Source organism: Mizuhopecten yessoensis, unplaced genomic scaffold (genome assembly GCF_002113885.1).
Source record: "Mizuhopecten yessoensis strain PY_sf001 unplaced genomic scaffold, ASM211388v2 scaffold10821, whole genome shotgun sequence".
NCBI classification, from domain to species: Eukaryota; Metazoa; Mollusca; class Bivalvia; order Pectinida; family Pectinidae; genus Mizuhopecten; species Mizuhopecten yessoensis.
Window position 1 is genome coordinate 824772 of NW_018408738.1, and position 24290 is coordinate 849061.

General features: G+C 35.8%; 1 protein-coding gene across 1 annotated transcript in view; it reads right to left on the reverse strand.

Moving 5' to 3' along the window:
• Positions 1-24290, reverse strand: part of LOC110462677 — an 82951-nt gene that overhangs the window by 45702 nt on the left and 12959 nt on the right. The window contains exons 8-15 of the mRNA XM_021516764.1: positions 23216-23303; positions 17254-17355; positions 15086-15274; positions 14556-14676; positions 10565-10602; positions 8752-8841; positions 1787-1825; positions 1221-1274 (exon numbers count right to left, since the gene is read on the reverse strand). Of these exons, the coding sequence (XP_021372439.1) occupies positions 1221-1274; positions 1787-1825; positions 8752-8841; positions 10565-10602; positions 14556-14676; positions 15086-15274; positions 17254-17355; positions 23216-23303 (721 nt within the window). The remainder of the gene's footprint in view (positions 1-1220; positions 1275-1786; positions 1826-8751; positions 8842-10564; positions 10603-14555; positions 14677-15085; positions 15275-17253; positions 17356-23215; positions 23304-24290) is intronic.

Sequence of the window (24290 nt, forward strand, 5' to 3'; positions counted from 1 at the left end):
TTGCTCCTGGTCTTTTTTCTAACCATACACTGACATTGCTCCTGGTCTTTTTTCTAACCATACACTGACATTGCTCCTGGTCTTTTTTCTAACCATACACTGACAATGCTCCTGGTCTTTTTTCTAGCCATACACTGATATTGCTCCTGGTCTTTTTTCTAACCATACACTGATATTGCTCCTGGGTTTTTTTCTAACCATACACTGACAATGCTCCTGGTCTTTTTACTAACCATGCACTGACATTGCTCCTGGTCTTTTTTCTAACCATACACTGACAGTGCTCCTGGTCTTTTTTCTAACCATACACTGACAATGCTCCAGGTCTTTTTTCTAACCATACACTGACATTGCTCCTGGGTTTTTTTCTAACCATACACTGATATTGCTCCTGGGTTTTTTTCTAACCATACACTGACAATGCTCCTGGTCTTTTTTCTTACCATACACTGACAATGCTCCTGGTCTTTTTTCTAACCATACACTGACATTGCTCCAGGTCTTTTTTCTAACCATACACTGACATTGCTCCAGGTCTTTTTTCTAACCATACACTGACAATGCTCCAGGTCTTTTTTCTAACCATACACTGACATTGCTCCTGGTCTTTTTTCTAACCATACACTGACATTGCTCCTGGTCTTTTTTCTAACCATACACTGACATTGCTCCTGGTCTTTTTTCTAACCATACACTGACATTGCTCCTGGTCTTTTTTCTAACCATACACTGACATTGCTCCTGGTCTTTTTTCTAACCATACACTGACATTGCTCCAGGTCTTTTTTCTAACCATACACTGACAATGCTCCAGGTCTTTTTTCTAACCATACACTGATATTGCTTCTGGTCTTTTTTCTAACCATACACTGACAATGCTCCTGGTCTTTTATCTAACCATACACTGACATTGCTCCAGGTCTTTTTTCTAACCATACACTGACAATGCTCAAGGTCTTTTTTCTAACCATACACTGACAATGCTCCTGGTCTTTTTTCTAACCATACACTGATATTGCTCCTGGTCTTTTTTCTAACCACTTCTCTCTCTAAATGTTCTTCTTTATTGAACTGTATATGTTTGTCTATGATTCTTTTTTGATCTTTTGCTACAGTAACTGTACTATTCTTCATTTATTTTTTTGTACATATTTGAGGAACATAGCCCTGATTGGCTGCAAAGTACATGTATGTGTACGATATTATATTGAGATACTTACCTCTTTCAAATCTCCAAAAAAAAGTTTTATCTCTTTACTGTTCAAATCTAGACTCTGCAAAAAAATAACAAAAGACCCAATAGGGCCTTAACAGTTAACAGTTTTCAATGCTGAGAATGAAAAGAAAATAATCATATAAACAAAGAAACATTCATGTCACAAAAAAAATCATTAAAAGTAAATTGTTTTGGTACTAAATGAAATGTTTAGCATATATGGAATCAAAGGCGATTCATTGCCAAATCCTACATATTTTACACTTCAGTGTACATAAACTTGATTGGTCAAAACAACATAATCAAAGCTTCATAATCATGTGATTTTCTTTTGTTGCTGTTTTATTTAGATTCAGACAAAAAAATAAAATCTTTCAGCAAATTATTTTTTCCACAAAGGACAATTCTTCAAAACTTGAAAAGATTTCCAATCCCTGGTTCTTAGGAAGTGTAAACCAAAAATGTAAAAGTTGTTTGACCCTTTGGACCAAATAAAAAAGTAAATAATATGGAATGGAATATCTTTTCATTTATCCAAAGATAAATATAGTAACAATATAAAGTGCTTACCTCTCCACTAAGGCAAGCAAATGCGATATTCTTCAAAAACTGTTAAAACGTAACAGACAGATTATATTAATATTCAATATTGTAAACAAAATCAAAATCTCAAATTCAAATTATATGTAGTACAGAATATGTTGGTTTGTGTCTCAGTGAAACTAAATTACAGGAGATCCAAGAAGGATCTTAGTGCCCACCATGAAAGAATTTTTATCCCCAACTGTCTACACAAGATTATCTTTAAACTTCTTTGCTCTCCATTTTCCTTACGTGTACTATTACCCAGTCCCATTAGGAATCCTAAATGGGAATCTTGTACATTAACTTAAAACCTCATAGTGTCATATGTTATTGGCATGCCACTATGGCAAATGTTATTGTAGAGTAGAATAACATTACTACTGTATAATGCAAAATGCAAAAAATCATGTGACACATGTGACCTGAAAGTCAAGCAAGGACATTAAGTTGAGCAGATTTTATAGACTTTCATACCAGCATGCTTCTGGCCAAATTACCCTGGATTGGCTCGATTTGGTTTAGTTTTGTTAACGTCCTATTAACAGCTAAGGTCATTTAAGAACGTGCCTCCATGTGTGTAGTGTATGCGTGCTTCAGTGTGTGTATGCTGGACACAGCTGGTATGTTGGTGTGCGTGCCTCCTTGTGATAGTGCAATCTCACTGAAATGCCATGCCGAAGGCACCCAGCACAGCATTCCCCCAGTCACATTATACTGACAACGGGTGAACCAGTTGCTGTCATTCCCCTAAATGCTGAACGTTAAGCAGGGAATCCATTTTTAAGGACTAGTTTTTTAAAGTGTTCAACATATTTCACCCCTATGACCTTGTAAATGGATGAAGGTCATTCAATTGAACAAACTTGGTAGCCCTTTATCCCAGTTTGCTTCTGGCCAAATATCATCACTGTGGTCCTTTTGGTTATAAAAGAAGAAGTCTTTTACAGTTAACAATATATTTGACCCCTGTGACCTTGAGTATAATTCAAGGACATTCATTTGAACAAACTTAGTAGCCCTTCATCCCAGCATGTTACTTGTCAAATAGTATCACCGTCTTGGTTATTCAGAAGAAGTTGTTTAAATGTTTTAAACATATTTGACCCATGTGACCTTGAATATTAGTCAAGGTCATTCTTTTGAACAAATGGTAGCCCTTCATCCCAGCATGTTACTGGTCAAATATCATCACCCTAGGCTTCTTGGTAATTCAGAAGAAATTGTTAAAAGATTTTAACATATTTGACCCCTTCATCCCAGCATGCTACTTGCTAAATATCATCATCTTAGGCCTTTTGGTTACTGAGAGGTTGTTTGAAATAAAAAGTTGACGCTGGACAGACAGACGGACGACAGATGCCTCACCATTGCATAAGGGCAAGTGACCTATAAATACTTAAGGGTTATTTTTAACAAGGGGTCAAGGGAAACTAACTTATACAAGATACCCATTGGCCTTAACGGTCACCTGATTTATGTAAAAACTGATGTTATCGATGTTGCCAAATGAAAAAGAAATCATTTTGTAACAAAGGTAACTTGAACAACATGTAATGCAAAAGTAGTGTGAAAGATCTGGGTAGTATATGTACTATGTACAAATAGTGGTTCTGTCAGTCAGCTGAATTTTGGTAAAGCACCTGAAGACCCTTCCATATATATAAAGAGGATTTGATTCTATCATATCTGGGTCTTGAGAAGAAGATTTTTGAAATTTCAGTCAATTCGACCCTTTTTGGCCAGACCCATCAGCCCTTGGGGGTCAGTCAGGGCTGATATGTGCATACCATCAAACTGCTATCCAATACTGATAATGCTAACCTAGTTTGAATTAATTCCAATAGAAATGAAACAAATGCTGGTCCAAAATGTGATTTCCTATATAAACTATAGTAAAGTTTACCCCCTCCCCAGGGTAAAGAAATAGTGATAACAAACCTCCAACAAGGCCGTTTATCTAATCAGTCTTAAATGTAAATAGGCACAACTAATGACCAATGGGGAACTTATACAACAGAAAAAAGACGATCTGAATTGCCTGTAATCTGATGATGGTGGGCTTAAAATCTGTGTTATCTAGTTTCTGTTGATAATTAATATCAATTAATAATCACATACATGTCAACCATTACTTAACACTGAAAGTGAGTTTATGGTTTTTAAAGAGTGTGTTTGACTTCCAGATAATGAGCTAGATTTTGATGGTGCTGCCATGTATTATTTTTCAGAAATTTGTTATTTTATATTCTTCACCAATTTATTTTGATCAATAACTGATATAAATTCATATTATTGATTTGGAAACCTTTTAATTCACACACTGATGTTGAAAATAAAATCAAAGTATGCATAAAGGACATGAAAAAACAAAGAGTTCCCAGAGGAATCTTGGCCCCCACCATTGTACCATCTTTATTAGTTCCTTGTCAGTTCAATCTTTTCTCTTCTTTCCTCTATAATCTGTTTGATCGAGTCATGTTAACAGTAAATGCACCATGAGGTAACTTTTGATCTTAACTTAATACTGATGTGTATGAAAGCCAACCTTCAAAGTGAGTTTGTCATTTCACATATTTACTAGTACAGTACTTAATGTGAAAGAAATAGAATTGATCATTGCAATATGAGAAAGATCTGTTTAGGTCTTCCTTTAGCCATTTCGTTTTTATGATCAGTCTCAAAATATAACATGCACAACGAGGGATCAAGGGGAACCAGTACATATTAAATTTGAAAAAGATCCCTCAAGTTATTCCTGAGAAATAATACTAACAAACCTTCAATGTCAAAAATCGAAGATGGCTGTCTGTAGGCCATTCTGTTTAACTTATCAGTTTCAAAGGTAAACATGAACAATAAAGGAAAGTGGGAAACCTGCTATATTGGCTGGCCCAAATTATTTTTTTGGGGGCGAGTAAAATATTTGAAGCACTGGCCCAAATGACATATTGGTGGACCAAATAATTTTGGGAAGAAATATTTCCACAGCATTTAACATAATGCTTCAGCACATTTAAATTACATATAACATGACATTGTTTGTAATATGTAACCAGAATATAACATTAAATTTTTAATTCTTCAACCCTAGTTAAAACCAGACATGATCCACTCCATTCAGGTCTTTAGTATTTCCCAAAGAAATACACAAAACTTGCACCTCAAAGAAGACACCCTGGCCGTATTTATATAGAAAATCTGAAAAAAAAATCACATTTTCTAAATCACGGACAGTTTGATTCAAATCGAAGTAATGACAACTGAAAACTGTACTGCCCCCCAATTCTTTTATTCAGTAATTTTTCGACAGTCGCCCAAACTATTTTTGTTGGGCCAGTGACTACCTCACTTTTGACAACTTTTGGTTGCTCGAGCAAGAATTCAATTGCCATTGGCCAGCAGGAGACTGTCCATTTCAGGCACTCCTGCACAACAAGGGAACAAGGGGAACCTACATATGAAATTTGAGAAAGGTCCCTCCCGTACTTCCCGAGAAATAGCGATAACAAACTTTCACTATCAAAATCAAAGATGGCTGCCTGTCAGCCATGTTGATTATCTGATCAGTCTCAAAAGTTGCCCTGCACTGCTAGAGACCAAGGGGATCCTACATATGCAATTTGACAAAGATCCCTCTGGTACTTCCAGATGACTACCGATAACAAGAATTGTTTAAGGGCGGACGACGGATGGACCACGGATTCCTGGTGATTTGAATAGCCCACCATCAGATGATGGTGGGCTAAAAATAGCCCATAGTAAAATTATTTTTCAATATATGTACATATGTACTAGTTGAGGAATTGGTTACTTGAAGAAAATCACAATTTCAATTTGCTTGTGCCACATTTCACATTTTTGAAATTTTTCGATCCAAATAATATTAAAACTTTAAACTTTTATTTAACATTATAATAGTATTATCAGATAAAGAGTAATTTTGAAAACTAAGAAATCACTGTTTACTCAACAAGTACTGTCAGGTTAATTTTTGTATTTACCATGAAAATATTACCTTTGGGTACATCAGGAAAAAGGTAACAGTATATGGTGTCTGGTTCAAGATATTAAGTATACTAGAACACTGACAGGTCAGTAAGGGCCCCGTCTTGTGGCAATATATCCCCCATAATCATCAAGAAGCAATCTGCCCATATAGCTGAGCTCGACGTTTGACATTTTGACTTCAAAAAGAATCGCAAGGAAGCAAAATATACATTTTACATGTACTATGATGTGAGTCTTGTTTCCTTCCACCTCCATATTTGCTCGGCTAACAGAAATGTAAATACCAGTACAATACTCATTTGTTAGCTTTGATTTGTTTTATTTCACCTCATATACCTCCTACATCAAGAGCCAGGGTGAAAGTCAGAGATCTACTTTGTCTTTGACCTTTGGACCCAAATGACCATGACCATTAACCTAGTGACCCTGAACTTTGGTCAGATGACTTATTCTTTAATTCCGACCAACTTTGTTTCTTGATATCATAACAAATTGTTCATCAGTGAAAAATACAAAACATGACCTTGACCCTTTGGAACCCGTAACCTGGACCTAAGGTCAGTTGATTCCTTGTTTAATTCTGATCAACTTTGCTTCATCATGTCATAACAAAATGTTTATCAGTGAAAAGATGCAAATTTGACCTTGACCTTTGAATCTAATGACCTTGACCTTTGACATCGATTTTTTACCTCAGTGTGTCTCTTTGTTTGATTCTGAACAACTTCGCTTCATAATGTCATAGTGAAATGTTCACCAGTGAAAAGCTACAAAATTTGACCTTGACCCCTGAACTGATGACCTTGACCTTTGGCAGTTGACTCCTTGTTTAATTCTGATCAACCTTGCTTCATTATGTCATAACAAAATGTTCATCAGTGAAAAGATGTAAAATTTGACCTTGACCTTTTAACCTAATGACCTTGACCTTTGACCTTAACATCTTGATCAAGTTTCATGTACATCGGTCAATAAATACCAAAGTTATCAGCCAGGAACAGAATTTGTGGACGGACAGACAGACAGAGTGATTACTATAGGGCACCCGTATCTCCGATACAGGGCCCTAATAAATATTGCTATGAAGTTGCAGATGGTCGTTAGCATAAATCTAATAACTACATGCAACTTTACTTCAGTGTTCATTAAGGTGGTGATTGGCAAGCTAGCTTTGACTGACAGCTTAGCTATCTGATTATCGTTTGTAATGTGCTAAGCTGACTATCATTTGTAATGTGAAACCTCACTTATTTGTTAAAGCCAATCACTGCAGTCATGAATTCTTTCTTGAAAAATGAGGGCCTCATCAGTGGCCAATATACGAATGATGGTACCCAGTAGGTGTTAGTGACTGGCTTCAGCAATGGTCTAATTGTCCCCTAATTATTCGATTAGTGGCCTCACAGTTTTAAACTGTCAGAGAGACTAGAAAGTGTTGTGACCAGACAGTGTCCATCATAAATTTTGAAGAATAAAGAGTTTCATAACAGCAAGACTGTATAGTTTCAAAATTGTGAGATTATGAGCACAATGAAAAATGAACTGGTTAAGATATATAGTGAGATACATGCACAGACGTTGAGAGTTGACAGGTATGTTTGATCGTTAAGAAACATTTTACCCTAACTTTTTTAAATTTATGAATTTTAAAAACAGACAATGTAACTTTGATATGAACATTAGGAAAACTACTTATCATTTGGTAATGATTTTTTCTAAATTACCTAGGTAAATGAAAATTGATGAAGAAAATTGATGAAGTCAATTTGACCTTCATGTTTCAGAAACAATTGTGAAGCATAAATAATTCTCACAGGAGAGCAGAGATACAAATCCCCTCGCATTCACACAATGTGTGCCATATGTATGAGGAAATGAATAGAAAATTCAATGATGTAACAGTAACTGCTCTAGCGACTGCATCTGTTGAAGGTATTGTCATGGCAAACAATTGTATCAAGTTTCACAAAATTCTGTTGAGGAATGAACTCGATGGAGAGATGACAAAGTTTTTTCTAAAAATAGTATCAGTAACCTTCACCTTTAATGCAGTTTCCCGAAACGCGAACTTGTTCAAGGTATTGTCATACCAAACACTTGTATCAAGTTTCATGAAATTCTGTTGAGGAATGCAGTCACTAGAGCTGTGACAAAGTTTTTCTAAAAAAGTAACAGTGACCTTGACCTTCAACGTAGAATTGTTCAAGGCATTGCCATACCAAACACTTGGACGAAGTTTCATGAAATTCCTTTGGGGAATGAAGTTGCTAGAGTGATGACAAAGTTTTTCTTAAAATAGTACCAGTGACCTTGACCTTCAACGTTACCCAAAACGTCAACATTTTCAAAGTTTTCTCATACCAAACACTTGTATGATGTTTCATGAAATTCTGTTGAGAAACGAAGTCGTTAGAGCAATGACAAAGAGTGTAACATACAAACATATGTACGTATGGTCAGAATTCTATATCCATTCAAACTTTCATTGTGAGGGGATAATAATGTTTACAGTGATTCCAGTATAGCTATTTTATCATTTAAAGAAAAGAAAATTGCATACTAAACTTATAACAAAAGACTATTATAAATATTAAGTTTCTCCTTTGGCAATAGTCCAGTGGAACGCTCTACCTCCTGACATATTTACCTCTCCTACTATTGATTCTTTCAAGGCGGCTGTTAGCGCCGTCAGTTTGCCTAGACCCTAGCAAGCCACCCCTGTTTTTAACTTCACAATTTTTCATCTTTTAACCTGAAACGTAACTGTCTACAAATTAATTACCAAATAGACAATGTATCACTACCACTTTCTGTTACTTTACTACTGCCAGTCCAGGAGCCCTGCACTTATTATAAGACCGAGTACAGAGTACTTGAAAGGGGTGTTAACATTGCAGTATAGATAGATAGATAGATAGATAGATAGATAGATAGATATTTACCTCTCTGGATTGACTAGTGAAATATTTAGAGCTGTGTCCTGTTTCAATGAACGTACATATTTGTTCATATGATCCGCTTTTCAATATCCCCTGAAAATAAATCAATTTGAAGATTAAGTCATGACAAGCAGCACAGAGGGCCTGTATCGCTCCCCTGGATGATTATGCAACTATTTCCAAATACTGGCTCTGTCTCTCAGCAACACCCACCCTTCATTGGGTCTCTTCTTTCTGCCCCCATGAATTGGGGTGGATTTCTAAAAAGATTTTAGCTTAAATCCCTCCAATCAAACTTAAGAAGGAGGATTTTGAAGATTTCCCTCAATTTTCCCTATTGGGCCTTGTCTCTCTTCCCAAAGGGAGGGGGTCACAACCGCCTTTTAAACATAATTGAGTTCACTATGCCTCAGGAAAGGATGCTCTACACAAAATTTGTTTAAAATCCCTCAAATCGTAATGAAGGAGAATAATTTTAAACATTTATAATTATGTTTCCTCTATTTGGCAACACCCCTCTGCTCCAAGGGGGACCACATTGCCTGTTAATACAAATTGAGTCTCCCTTGTCAAAGAATGCTCTGGATCCATATAATTATGTTCAAAATTCCTCCAATCAAACTAAAGGAGAAGATTCTCAAGATTTATCTCAAGTTCCTGTATTGCGTCTTGCCCCTCTGCCCCATAGAGGGGCCACACCCTTTTAATTTGTTTATACAAATTGAGTCCCCCTTGCCCAAGGTTGCTCTGGATCAAATTTGATTAAAATCCCTCCAATCGTACGTACAGAAGAAAGGAGGATTTTGAAGATTTACCTAAATTTCCCCGATTGGGCACCGCTTCTCTGTCCCCAGTAGGGCCACACCTTCTGTTTATACAAAATTGAGTCCCCTTTTGCCAAGGATACTCCAGGCCAAATTTAGTCAAAATTCACCGAGCTGTTCAGGACAAGCTGGGAGGGACGACAGACAGACGGAGGACACTGTGCCAAGGCATAATCGTACTTGCCATTCAGGCAGGTGAGCTAGAAATGTGATCTACAGTGCAACAATTTCTCAAATACCAAATTAACACAAAACTGATCTTAAAGTATATCCCAAACGAATATAAAAATGAATATAATCTTAATCTATCTGATCAAATAGCAAATATATCAAAAACTGCATCAAAATTGGTCAACCCAGTGGTGCGATTTTGACCAGTAATTCATGTGTATGAGTTTCACGTTCTACTATAATTGTCATATAAACCATAACTTTCAGTAATTGGGATTCTATTTGGCAGTGACATCATTTGTTCAGGAAAACTAACAGCCAACATAAAAGGATTAGGTGAGAGCAGCATCAGAAATTACCAGGAGTTTTGAGAAATCAGATTATGCTGAAGATGACATTTATGTAGACAGAATCCAATCATATCAGTTTGCCAAAACTTTCAGACAGTGAATGAACAACACTTATTTCCGGTCATGAGACCAACATTTGTACCATGTCTGATTGAAATCTGACAAGTAGAACTGGAGAAGAAGTCAAAAATATATCAGCCAATCAGAGACCTTGGCAGCCATATTGCATTCCAATGAAGCCACAAAACAAAACAAAAAATAACACTTGCTTATAAATTGTGGCCATGAGACAAACATTTGTACCATGTCGGATAGAACTGGAAAAGAAGTCCTTTAAAACAAAATCTAGTAGATGGATGGCACAAGGACGCTGGACACCATGCCTGGGTTGGCAATGAGCTCACGTCGTCCTAATTCCGACCAGGTGAGCTAGAAATTATGTCACAATTAAAATTCTGAAAGCATATGTACCTCTTTCTTTGCCTCCAGAAAAATCAAGGCTGTATATTCTACAAAGAAATAAAAATCATAATTAGAATGTGACCTTGGTTGTATTTAATGTGGGTTTTTTCAAATACATGTATATACAAAATAGGATGGCAAGAGATTCATGAAGGATCTTTGCGTCCACCATTGTACTATCTTCAAAGGTTCTATGTAAGATTGATCTTTTCTTTCTTCAAAACTTTTACTTGTTGGATTGAGTGATGCAAACAGTAAATGCACCTAATGGTAACTTTTGTTCAAATCTTAATTCATACTAGAAATACTGCTAACAAACTAAAATTCTCCAAATTCAAGAGATGCCTGTGAGCCATCTTGGACCTTCTGATCAAAGGAGTACAAGAAACAAAGTTGCAAGAAGAACTAATGTAAATCTGTGGAAGGAGGGGGGGGGGGGGGCTCTTTTTCCAAAGATGCTCTAGAAGAAATTTGATAAAAAAAAACACTTCATCAACAAAAATTGATTCGTTTGTCTGTAAGCATGCTTTAGACTGCATTTGGTTGAAATCCCTTCACTTATACAGTAGGAGAAAAAAATCCTCTATTTCCCTTATTGGGCCCCATTCCTGTTTTTACAAACTTGAGGCTTCTTTGTCCAAAAATGCTTAAGAACAAATATGGTCAAAATCCTTCTATTTAAAGAGAAGATTTTTTTTCAAGATTTACCTATTTTCCCCCTATTTGGCCCCGCCCCACTGCCCCCAAGGGGCCATACCCTATGTTTATACAATACTAAGAGCCCTTTCGCCAGTGATGCTCCAGACCAAATTTGGTCAAAATCCCTTGATCGGTACAGTAGGAGAAGGATCTTTAATGTTTTCCACTATTTCCCCTAATGGCCCCACCCATCTGCCCCACAGGAGGGGGCCCACACACCTCAGTTTATACAAAATTGATTTGTTTGTCCAGACTTATTAAGCAATTGCTTCAGACTGCATTTAGTTTAAATCCCTTGACTTATACAGTAGGAGAAACAATTGCCTCTATTTCCCCTATTGGGCCCTACCCCTCTGGCACACTCTTTGTTTATACAAACTTGAGGCTCCTTGTCCAAAGATGCTCTAGAACAAATTTGGTCAAAATCCTTTTATTGGTTGAAAAGAAAAAGATTTTTAAAGATTTACCTATTTTCCCCCTATTTGGCCCCGCCCCTTTGCCCACAAGGGGGGGGGGGGGGCATACCCTATATTGAACCCTTTGGCCAATGATGCTCCAGACCAAATTGGTCAATATCCTCTGAGCCGTTAAGGACTAGTAGCACTTTAAAGGAAAACGTCGACGGACGCTGCGCCATGGCATAAGCTTACTATAGTAGTTGGCCCTTCGGGCTAAAAAGCATAAAAACAACAGGTCTTTTCACCATTTTAGGTTAAAATCTAAAGAGCAATACTAAAAAGTACCTTTTTATGGTTACCCTAGTTAAAATGTTCTAGTCCTAGGCCTTGCTTCAATTTGCTGCTTACAAAGGGGTCAAACTTTTCTGCTTTTAAGAATGTTTATTTAACTGCATGGGCCAAGAACATTTCTTACCAAATAAAGGCAATACTCCTGCCTTTCTTTATATGGTAATGCCCTGCTCTGTGTTATATCTGACAAACTAACTTGTCGTCTGCAGAGGATCCAGAACACTATAGCATGTCTGTTTACTCGCTTGAAAAGAGCACATTACACTTAGGCCTGTGCTCTATTAATTGCATGCGTGTTACCTGTATGATACAGGTCACAGTACAAAATTTTGGTGTACACATGCACTGAATGGAACAGCTCCCCAGTACCTACAGGGACTTGTTACCCTGTATCAACTGTCAGAATCACTGTGGTTTGAGACAGAATCATGGTTGTGTGTCCCAAAATCTTGTATTGTGACCTATGGAAAACGCTGAGGGTTTCGGCAACGTTGTGGAATAGCATACCATCTGCCATAGAAAGTCAAATACCCTGGCCAAATTCAAGAAGGATATAAAAAGCCCCCTCCCCACTTTGGTAAATGTCCTGGGAACAGGGTGGGTGCCCACAATTAAGCCCCCTCCCTAATTTTGTCTCCATCTCAAAAAAAATGTATGTCAATTTTTGTCTCTGACATAAGCAAATTAGCTAAATGAATGCAAAACAACATAAACCCAAGTTTAAATACTACAAATAACTTTGTTTCTGAAGTAGGCACAATAGTAAATAGCATATAGTGACATGTACTCTTTACTGAGTACTGTGGTTCTGTATTGGGTATTTTTTATAAGGAATTATGTATTCATGAGTGAATTAAAGATGAATTATTATAACACATGATTATGGAATATGATGTAAACATAACAAAATATCAAGATATCTAGATGGCTTAACTTAAAACAAAACATTGTTGTGTTGCTGAAAGAAAACCATGCTTTCGTTTTTTAACCGGTTGTGTATTTTGCAGATTTCAATGTAAAACGAAACATGTTGCTTGTACCAAATCCATTCTATCTATAGTCTGTACTGACATAGCAAATTATGAATACATTTTAAAATACATTTATAAGTTGTTACAAAGAGGTATAATCGTTTTCAAATTGACATTTTTTTTTCATATCAAATCTTTCTGTCAAGGTCAGTTCGTTCATATTGCCATTCTGAAATTTGTATCAACCAATACAGTGTCAACAAAGCATGGCTTCCTGGATCAAATAAATCGTTTTTTGGAAGACTTTTATCCATAAAAACATGTCTCTTGCTCATAATACAATTCAGCCTGGTATACATAAATTTCTTCATAGTACGGTATATATTCAAATCATGTAATGGCACTAGCCAAACACCAGACAGCCCGGTCGTCGTGCTATTATTTTGTTTTACACCTCTGAATGTTGGTTTGTGTCTTAAAGAGTACTGATTGACTTATCAATAAAAAAAATATAAAAATGGTGTTTGATAAAATTGAATTATCGAGACAAATTGATGATAGAAACTAAGTTAAGAAAAACAACAGTACCATCATTACTTAACAACTTTTGGTGACTGTTATAAAATATTCTGTCTGTTAGTTGATATTTTTACAACATGAACAACTACAGTGGAAACATCTTTTTTCTCAGGAGGGGGGGGGGGGGGGGGGGGTACTTGCGGTAAAACATGGTACCATTCCTTTATATAATCATTTATATGCATAAGATGGTTATCTTCTTACCGTCTTACTCATGATCAAGGTACAATGGTGATTTGTATGACTTTTTTTTGTTCATCAATTATAACTTGTACTATTATCCATATATTGTAAAGCACTTTAAAGTAATTTTACAAATAATATAGGGTGCTATATCAACGTTGTACATTATTATTATTATATCAGAATCATCCTCCGATGTTAATTGTTATGTACTTTGTCCTGGCTTCGGCTTAAATTGGTAGAGAATTGAATTCATGCCATAGAATCACATGTCAAACCTGTCCATTAAACTAAATCAGAAATACATAAGAGGGGTGAAGCTCCTGAACTCTAGCTACTGTTATATGGACCAGTGATCCAAACCTGCACCTATGACATCACAAGTGACCACATGACCGGTTAGCTCATTAAAATTCTCCCCAGTAAGGAGTGGTCACCTTTGATTGCCGATACCCATGTAACGGGACACTTCTAAACACTCGTTGATGAATGATTCAGTATTTATTTAAGTGTATTACAGGTTTCGCTTAATTTTACAAAGATTGAAAAATCTTAGCCAAAATCCTTTAAATACTTCAATCCTTCAATACCCTTCAAACTTGCACACATTCCAAGGTCTCTTATGTATCCTTCAAATATCACCAAAATGCTGAATATATATCTGCTGTGTACAACAGGTGGTCACTCAAGCATGACTGATGATGGCTATGAATGGGGCTATTAAAGTATAGTGTACGACTTATAACTGATTAAAAAAATAAAATAAAATGAGAAAGTTGAACGGGACACATCTGTCATATTTTATTTGCATGGATTTACCTTCACTAATGGTTTTAGCTTCAAGCAACATTCTGTCCCAAGTAACAACATCATTCTTGATCATCTGTACTGTGAGACTGGCAGCTGTCCTATCCAGCATCCCGTAACCCTGAAGATGGACCTATATCCAAAAATAAATTACTCATTGAAAAGTTGCCTTTTCTTCTCTCATTATTTCATTGTTTTAAAACAAGAAAATTATCAAAAATCTTAATTATGATTCAAAACCAATATGTATGTATTTTTATATATACTATATGTGCATCAATCCATTTATCTTACTCGTGTATTAGTCAGGACTTGAGACAGTTGAAGTTTCCACAAGTTATTCTGATCAACCAATTGCAAGTCATTAGTTAACAGTTTTTTTGTCAATGAATAGCAAGCACAGTTTTAAACACCAGCAGGAACTCATAATAAATGATATGATACATAATTTTGTAGCTGAAAACAGATAAAATTAACACCAGCCAGCCAGCTGGTCATATTGACATTTACTCTCAAATAGGGAAAACAAAATCGTCACTTACATTTTTCTTTTTTGCTGGACCTCTAGCATAGCTACGTATGAAGTAAGGTGCAGTTCGAGTAAACAGGTTATACACATTAAAACCCATCTGAAGCTGTAAGTTAACAACCAGCTGGTTCCCGCAGTATTCAATCTCAGTCATGTCAGACTTTTCCACATCATGATGTGTATCACAGAGGCTGCCGAACAACTGGTAAGGAATATCAAATGGAATGTAATTAATTAGTGCTGTATACAAGGGATATATGAACACACATAAATTTAAGATGTGTGCTCTATATATGGAAAAAAAGTATATAAGACAGGTGTGCTTTGTAATATGGGAACAAGCATAGTTAGACATGTGTGTTCAATTTATGAGAACAATCAAAAATGTCAGATATGAGAATATTGATCACAAGGATATTTAAGGCAATCACGGCAAAGATTCTCGATGATAGTACTAGTTGTATGGCAAATGCGATCTAAGGGATATGACCAGTCCCCTGGACCAAACCTGCTAGCATATGTATATCACAATCTTTGTGCTCAGCAATTGTAGATAATACCTCCAGGGGGTCAGCCCTTCAACTTGTAAAATTTGAAGTCCCATCAACTGATAATGCATCCAAACAATTCTGATTGATATCCATCCCTTAGTTACGGTAATGAAAACACTTCAAGCAATATGACCCAAGTGCCCATATTTGGGCCTGCTGGCCCGGGTCAGCCCTTGCATTTGTACAATTTTGTATCCCCATCACCTATAAGAAGTCTTTCAAACAAATGGCTGATGTTCATCCTAGGATCAAGAGAGAAAAATTGCTGAACTCAATATGTTTGGATTACCCCGTCTTGGCACCACCCCTCAGACCCCTATGGTTAGCCCCTCCTGATCCATTGGTACAATTTTGAATCCTCGCCACCTGAAAATGCTTCTGACCAAATATGGTTACTTTTCATCTCTTAGTTTCAGAGAAGAATTAACAAAGCAATTTGGCCAAATTAGCCCTTTTTGGTTCTGGCACTTTAGCCCTGAGGTAAACACTTCAATTTGTACAATTTTGATTCCCCAACACATAGGAATGCTTCCAGACAAATATGCTTGATATCCATCTCTTGGTTTCAGAGAAGATATCATTTCAAGCAACATGACAAAATTTCACTCTTTTGGCTCTGCCCCTCAGCCCCCTGGGGGTAAGCCCTCCACTTGTACAATTTTGAATCCCTTCCACCTAAGAATGCATCCAGTAAATTTGGTTGAATTCCAATAAGCAGCTATGAAGAAGTTGTTTCAAGAAATTTTAGACATTATAAGAGCTCCATATATGGCAACAAACACTTTTTGACATAAGAGCTCTATAAATGGCAACAAATAACAATGTTAGACATGAGAGCTCTATATATTCAAACAAACAATTTTAGACAAGAGGCCAAGAGGGCCTGTATCGCTCATCTGAATGTTTAAGCAGTCATTGCAAAATATTCTTATTAAATATTATACTGTACTACAAATATTTCACTTGAAACTTTGTCGGCTCCATCTGTTGAAGCTACCAGCCAAATCTTATGAATCCATTCCTTTTGGTTCTTCAGAACAAATCGTTTGAAATGTTGTTGACCTCTATGACCTTTAATGTAGGTTGATGTTATTTTCATTTGCAAACATTGGTGAGCTCTATACCAATAATACACCAGCCAACTATTATGATTCTATGCCTTTTGATTATTCAGAAGAAGTTGCTTGATGTTTTTGACATATTTGACCCCTGTTACCCTGAAAGTAGGTCAAGGTAATTTTCATTCTCAAACTTTGTCGGGCTCTATTCAAGGAAGCCAACAGCTAAATATAAAGATTTGATACCTTTCAGTTATTCAGAAGAAGTTGTTTGAAGTGTTTAACACATTTGACCCATGTGACCTTGAAAGTAGGTCAATGTCATTTTATTCTTAACATTGTTGGATTCTATCCCAGGAAGCCACCAGCCAAATATGAAGATTCTATACCTTTCAGTTCTTCAGAAGAAGCCGTTTGACACATTTTACGACTGTAACCTTGAAAGTAGGTCAATGTCATTTTTGTTAGGGTGGGTGAGCTAACAAGTGTACTCAATATATAGGAACAAACATCAACGTTCCACACATTTATTTTGTGAGAACAGACAACACGGAGTGAACTGATATTATTACCTTCACTGCTATTGCCTCATGTTTATTAAAAATGAGGGGCACGAGAAGCTGAAGACGATGAAGCTGCTTCATCCCCACCTCCTTTTCTGCAGTAAGGATTAACTGAAATCAAATATAATACTGGTGCTGAATCATCAAAATGGTGGCTTTCGAGTTAACAGTTAATGTAAAATTATTTAGCAATATGTCTGAAAATCATAATATAATGTTTATATAGCAGACCAGTTCAACCCTTTAAGGTATTACATGTACTACCTAAACAGTACTGTATTACTACCTAATCAGTACTATATCACTACCTAAACAATACTGTATTACTACCTAAACAGTACTGTATTACAACCTAAACAGTACTGTATCACTACCTAAAAAATACTGTATCACTACCAAAACAGTACTGTTTCACTACCTAAACAGTATTGTATTACTACTCAAACAGTACTGTATTACTACCTAAACAGTACTGTATAACTACCTAAACAGTACTGTATCACTACCTAAAAAATACTGTATCACTACCAAAACAGTACTGTATCACTCCCTAAACAGTATTGTATTACTACCTAAACAGTACTGTATCACTACCTAAAAAATACTGTATCACTACCAAAACAGTACTGTATCACTCCCTAAACAGTATTGTATTACTACCTAAACAGTACTGTCTAACTACCTAATCAGTACTGTATTACTACCTAAACAGTACTATATCACTACCTAAACAGTACTGTATCACTACCTAAAAAATACTGTATCACTACCAAAACAGTACTGTATTACTACCTAAACAATACTGTATTACTACCTAAACAGTACTGTATTACTTCCTAATCAGTACTATATCACTACCTAAACAATACTGTATTACTACCTAAACAGTACTGTATTAGTACCTAATCATTACTATATCACTACCTAAACAGTACTGTATCACTACCTAAACAGTATCGTATTACTACTTAAACAGTACTGTATTACTCCCTAAACAGTACTGTATTACTACCTAATCAGTACTATATCACTACCTAAACAGTACTGTTTTACTACCTAAACAGTACTGTATTACTACCTAAACAGTGCTGTATTACTACCTAAACAGTACTGTATTACTTCCTAATCAGTACTATATCACTACCTAAACAATACTGTATTACTACCTAAACAGTACTGTATACCTACCTATTACTGTATTACTACCTAAACAGTACTGTATACCTACCTATTACTGTATTACTACCTAAACAGTACTGTATGACTACCTAAACAGTACTGTATTACTACCTAATCATTACTATATCACTACCTAAACAGTACTGTATTACTAACTAAACAGTACTGTATTACTACCTAAACATTACTGTATTACTACCTAAACAGTACTGTATGACTACCTAAACAGTACTGTATTACTACCTAAACATTACTGTATTACTACCTAAACAGTACTGTATGACTACCTAAACAGTACTGTATTACTACCTAAACAGTGCTGTATTACTACCTAAACAGTACTGTATTACAACCTAAACAGTACTGTATCACTACCTAAACAGTATTGTATTACTACCTAAACAGTACTGTATCACTACTTAAACAGTACTGTATTACTACTTAAACAGTACTGTATCACTACCTAAACAGTATTGTATTACTACTTAAACAGTACTGTATTACTACCTAAACAGTACTGTATTACTACCTAAACAGTACTGTATCACTACCTAAACAGTACTGTATCACAACCTAAACAGTACTGTATCACTACCTGAACAGTATTGTATTACTACCTAAACAGTACTGTATTACTACCTAAACAGTATTGTATTACTACTTAAACAGTACTGTATTACTACCTAAACAGTACTGTCTAACTACCTAAACAGTCCTGTATTACTACCTAAACAGTACTGTCTAACTACCTAAACCGTACTATCTAACTACCTAAACAGTACTGTATTACTACCTAAAAAGTACTGTCTAACTACCTAAACAGTACTGTCTAACTACCTAAAAAGTACTATCTAACTACCTAAACAGTACTGTATGACTACCTAAACAGTACTGTATTACAACCTAAACAGTACTGTATCACTACCTAAACAGTACTGTATCACTACCAAAACAATACTGTATCACTACCTAAACAGTATTGTATTACTACTTAAACAGTACTGTATTACTACCTAAACAGTACTGTATTACCACCTAAACAGTACTGTATCACTACCTAAACAGTACTGTATCACTACCAAAACAATACTGTATCACTACCAAAACAGTACTGTATCACTACCTAAACAGTACTGTATCACTACCAAAACAATACTGTATCACTACCTAAACAGTATTGTATTACTACTTAAACAGTACTGTATTACTACCTAAACAGTACTGTATAACTACCTAAACAGTACTGTATCACTACCTAAACAGTACTGTATCACTGCCTAAACAGTACCGTATCACTATTGTGAAGTCATTTTCAAAAGAAGAATTCCACATAAATCACATGCTGCACTCTGCAAACTCTAGATCAAAATTTCTGCTAAAACCATATAGTTTTCTTTAGCAATAAAGAATTGGATTTAGCAAACTCAAGGAATAATAGTCTTTGATAAATTGAGCATATTTCTACTTCATTATTTTAATTAACAGTGTTTATAAACTTTTTCATCACCACAAATCCTTTTCTTTCCTTGTTTTTTACCCATATCATAACTTCATTTAGAGATGATATAATTATAAGACATATAAATCAGAAAATTCAAATGTATCTAACATATTTAACTGTATCATGATCAATCAAACTCGGGTCTAAAACCTGACATGATCCTCTCCATTCCCGAAGAAATAAGACATCATTCGCACCTCTGAGAGGAAAACCCTGATCTATTTTACAGAGCGTGGAGATCAGCAAACTTGGACAGAAAACTTTTCAAAACTAATAAAACGTCATCGTTTAAACAATTAATCGTGAAATAACTTTTCCATATGATTGTTTTAAAATGTTTGTGTTGATAATAACTGTACGTTTCATTGGGAAATCAAAAACTTTTTTATTTACCAAACACTTTGACAAGATGTTCTAGGCCTAACAAAAGGGTTGTTTTCTGTTTCCAAGATCTGTGACCTGATCACCAAGGTGGCTATGCCGTTATTGCATCCTCATTAAAATGACGGTGTATACATAAACCAGAGGCTGGCAAATTGCGGGAAATGTGATCAGTAGCGTTAGCAGAGCTGCAATGCATTTCACGGAATTATGGTTGTTTGATCTTCAAATACTTGAAAATAGAAATAAAAGAGAAAAACAGAAAAAAAAACTGCATTGGACGATCCGTGACCTTTACGCTACAAAGCTTACACTGAACCAGTGTTGCAAAACACAAACTATAAATGAAGAGTGTCAAGTTTGGTTGCTTCATCTTATATATAGAAGGGAGTAGACGTAAAACATCTCTGAGTGGCACTCTTCTTTGCATTTATCACTGATGCAGTGGTACCCTTAACCTTAATTATGAAACTTAATTGGCTTTAATTTAATGAAGAAACAAGAGGCCCAATGGGCCTGAATCGCTCACCTGGTATTAATTTCACACTTGTTATCTTAAAAGTGGACTAAAATACAACTACAGGCAGAATATCAGTGTTTGATTAATAAGAACCTATTTAAATATTTAAATATGACAACCGTCATGTGACCTTGAATGTCAAACAAGGACATTAGGTTGAACAGAATTTATAGTCTTCCAACCCAGCATGCTTCTAGCAAAATATCATTACCCTGGACTTTTTGGTTATACAGAACAAATTATTTAAAGATTTAAACATATATTGACCACTGTGACCTTGAATATTGGTGAAGGTTATTCATTTGAACAAACTTGGTAACCCTTTATCCCAGCATGTTAATGGCAAAATGTCATCACTCTAGTCCTCTTGGTTATTCAGAAAAAGTTGTTTATTTTTTTTTTCAACATATTTGACCCCAGTGACCTTGAATATGATTCAAGGTCATTCATTTGAACAAATTTGGTAGCCCTTCATCCCAGCATGCTACAGGCCTAATATCAGTACCCTGGGCCTTTTGGTTAATTGGTGAGAAGAAGTCGTTTGAAGATTTTAACATATTTGACCCCTGTGACCTTGAAAGTGGGTCAAGGTCATTTATTTGAACAAACTTGGTAGCCTTTCATCAAAACATGCTACAGGCCCAATATCAGTTCCCTGGGCCTTCGGGCCAGGTGAGTTAATAAAACTGATCATTGCAATATGAGAAAGATCTGTTAAGTTCTTCCTTCGGCCATTTTGTTTTTATGATCAGTCTCAAAATAAAACATGCACAACTAGGGATCAAGGGGAACCTACATATAAAATTTGAAAAAGATCCCTCATGTTATTCCTGAGAAATAGCACCAGCAAACCTTTTTTGTTTATCTAATATAAATAAGTCCTAAAGTAATCATGAACAACTAAATTTTGTTTATGTGAACAAAAACATTATCTCCCCTTAAAAGCCAATAGACAAACTTTGGTATAAAAAATTAACAAAGGACCATATCTCTTTTCGATATTAGAAATAAACAAAGGGCCATAACTCTATATACAGTTGGGCATAAAACCTGATTTTAGTCTGATCAGATTAATAAAATTACTGACAGGCAGCCATTTTTTTTTTTTTAACAGTTAAGGTTTGTTGATGCACCAACAAACCTTAACTGTTAAAAAAGAAAAATGGCTGCCAGTCAGTCATTTTATTAATCTGATCAGTCTCAAAATTAAATATGCTCAACTAGAGACCAAGGGGAACCTACATATAAAATATGATAAAGATCCCTCTACCACTTCCTCAGAAATAGCGATAACAAACCAGGCTGCTTATTGGCCATTTTGTTAATCCGATCAGTCTCAAATTAAGGATAAACAAACAAACAACTACAGACCAAGGGGAACCTACATGTCAAATTTAAGAAAGATCTCTCCAGTACTTCCTGAGAAATAGCGAAAACAAACTTTTAATGTCACAATCCAAGATGGTGGCCTGTTTGTCATTTTATTAATCTGATCAGTCTTAAAATTAAATATGCTCAACTAGAGACCAAGGGGAACCTACATATTAAATTTGATAAAGATCCCTCTAGCACTTCCTCAGAAAAAGCGATAACAAACTGGGCTGCTTGTCAGCCATTTTGTTAATCCGATCAGTCTCTAAATTAAGCATAAACAACTACAGACCAAGGGGAACCTACATGTCAAATTTGAGAAAGATCTCTACAGTACTTCCTGAGAAATAGTGATAACAAACCTTCACTTTCAAAATCCAAGATGGCTGTCTGTCGGCCATTTTGTTTATCTGATCAGTCTCAAAAGCAAATATGCACAACTAGGAAACAAGGGGGAACAAGAAATCTGATTCCATTAAACTAATCCCCCACTCCCCCATCTAACTTTGTTGTGAGGGAAATGAATTACCTTCATGCAATATATAAATATCTCTTTATAAGGATTATTTCCCATGCTTGTAATTTAGCTTAATTTTGCTTAAACTTACACTAACCCTTTGTCTTTGAATAGTACATGATTATATACAAGGTATTAATGAAGTTTTGTGAAAATCCAGTCATATTTGATAACAATATTGTTCCAAAACAATAACCAATTAGTGTGGTATGATAAATTATTACATAGCTTTTTCTCAAACTCACCTTTTGCTTTGTACATTGTACATGCTTACAAAATTTTAATTAAAATTGGATGTTACTTGCTCAAGTTATTGTGCAATAGCAAACAATGGACAGAGGGACTGACAGGCTATAGCTATTACTATATGACACCCATATTCTTTGCAAGCGGGGCTCTAGTTACTGATTTTGGCAAACTTTCATGGCACGATTCTGTTCACGGTCAATGCTTGAATGATTTAGTCTTTGATAATTGTATAAATAACAGAAACTTTACCTACCTCTTCGATCTTACTCATATCTCCTTTAACAGCGTAACACTTCAGCATGGTCATATAACAGTTCAGGTCAGGGGCAACATTATAACAGCTGAAAGATTATAAAAGAAGTAGATATGCGATCAGCAAAAACCTTGCCTTTCTTAACAAGTTCCGCAGGTTTGCAAGTACAAATTGTATATGGGTTCATATATAACAGCCAATGTAACTTAAATGTGCGACATTTTGATGACTAGTACGATATGAACTCTTGTCACCTTCATCAGATTAATAGAATATCTCACTCCCAAGAGGGTTAATGATTCTATTTCTCTTACCCTGTTCACCCATTGTGTATCACATACATAACTTATTGTTAATATTACAGGCTAAATGCATTGCTGGCGTGACGCTGATGCAGTGTTGACGTGACGCTGATGCATTGCTGGCGTGACACTGATGCATTGCTGGCGTGACGCTGATGCAGTGTTGACGTGATGTCATATAATTGTTATGAATAGGGGAATCCCCCCATCTCAACCCTAGGGTGAGACAAGGATATCTCACGCCAGGAAAAGTGTGGACTCACCTGTCCAGGGTAAGGGAAAAAATATCTCTAGTGAAGATGACAGAGTACCTACCATACTAGTAATCGAAATGTTGCACAATAACATTGCAATTGCTGTGATATATGAACCTGTTATATTTACACTTAGAAATGGTATTTCTGACACCTTCAATCATTTTACTACATTGTAAAGCCGAAAGGTTACAGTTACTTGTAATGTATCTGTCCATACCAAAACTCCAATGTTGACTAACATACTTTTATTCTACTACTCATCATAAAGTCATAAATGGCCTGGTGTGTTAAAACAAGAGGCCCAATTGGCTTGCATTGCACATCTTGTATTTATCCAACATTTGTAACCTTAAAGTGAACAAGAGGCCCAAGAGGGCCTGTATCGCTCACCTGAATATTTAAGCAGTCATAGCAAAATATTCTCATTAAATATTATATTGCACTAAAAATATTTCCCTCGCAAACTTTGTTGGCTCCATCTGTTGAAACTACCAGCAAAATATTATTATAAGATTC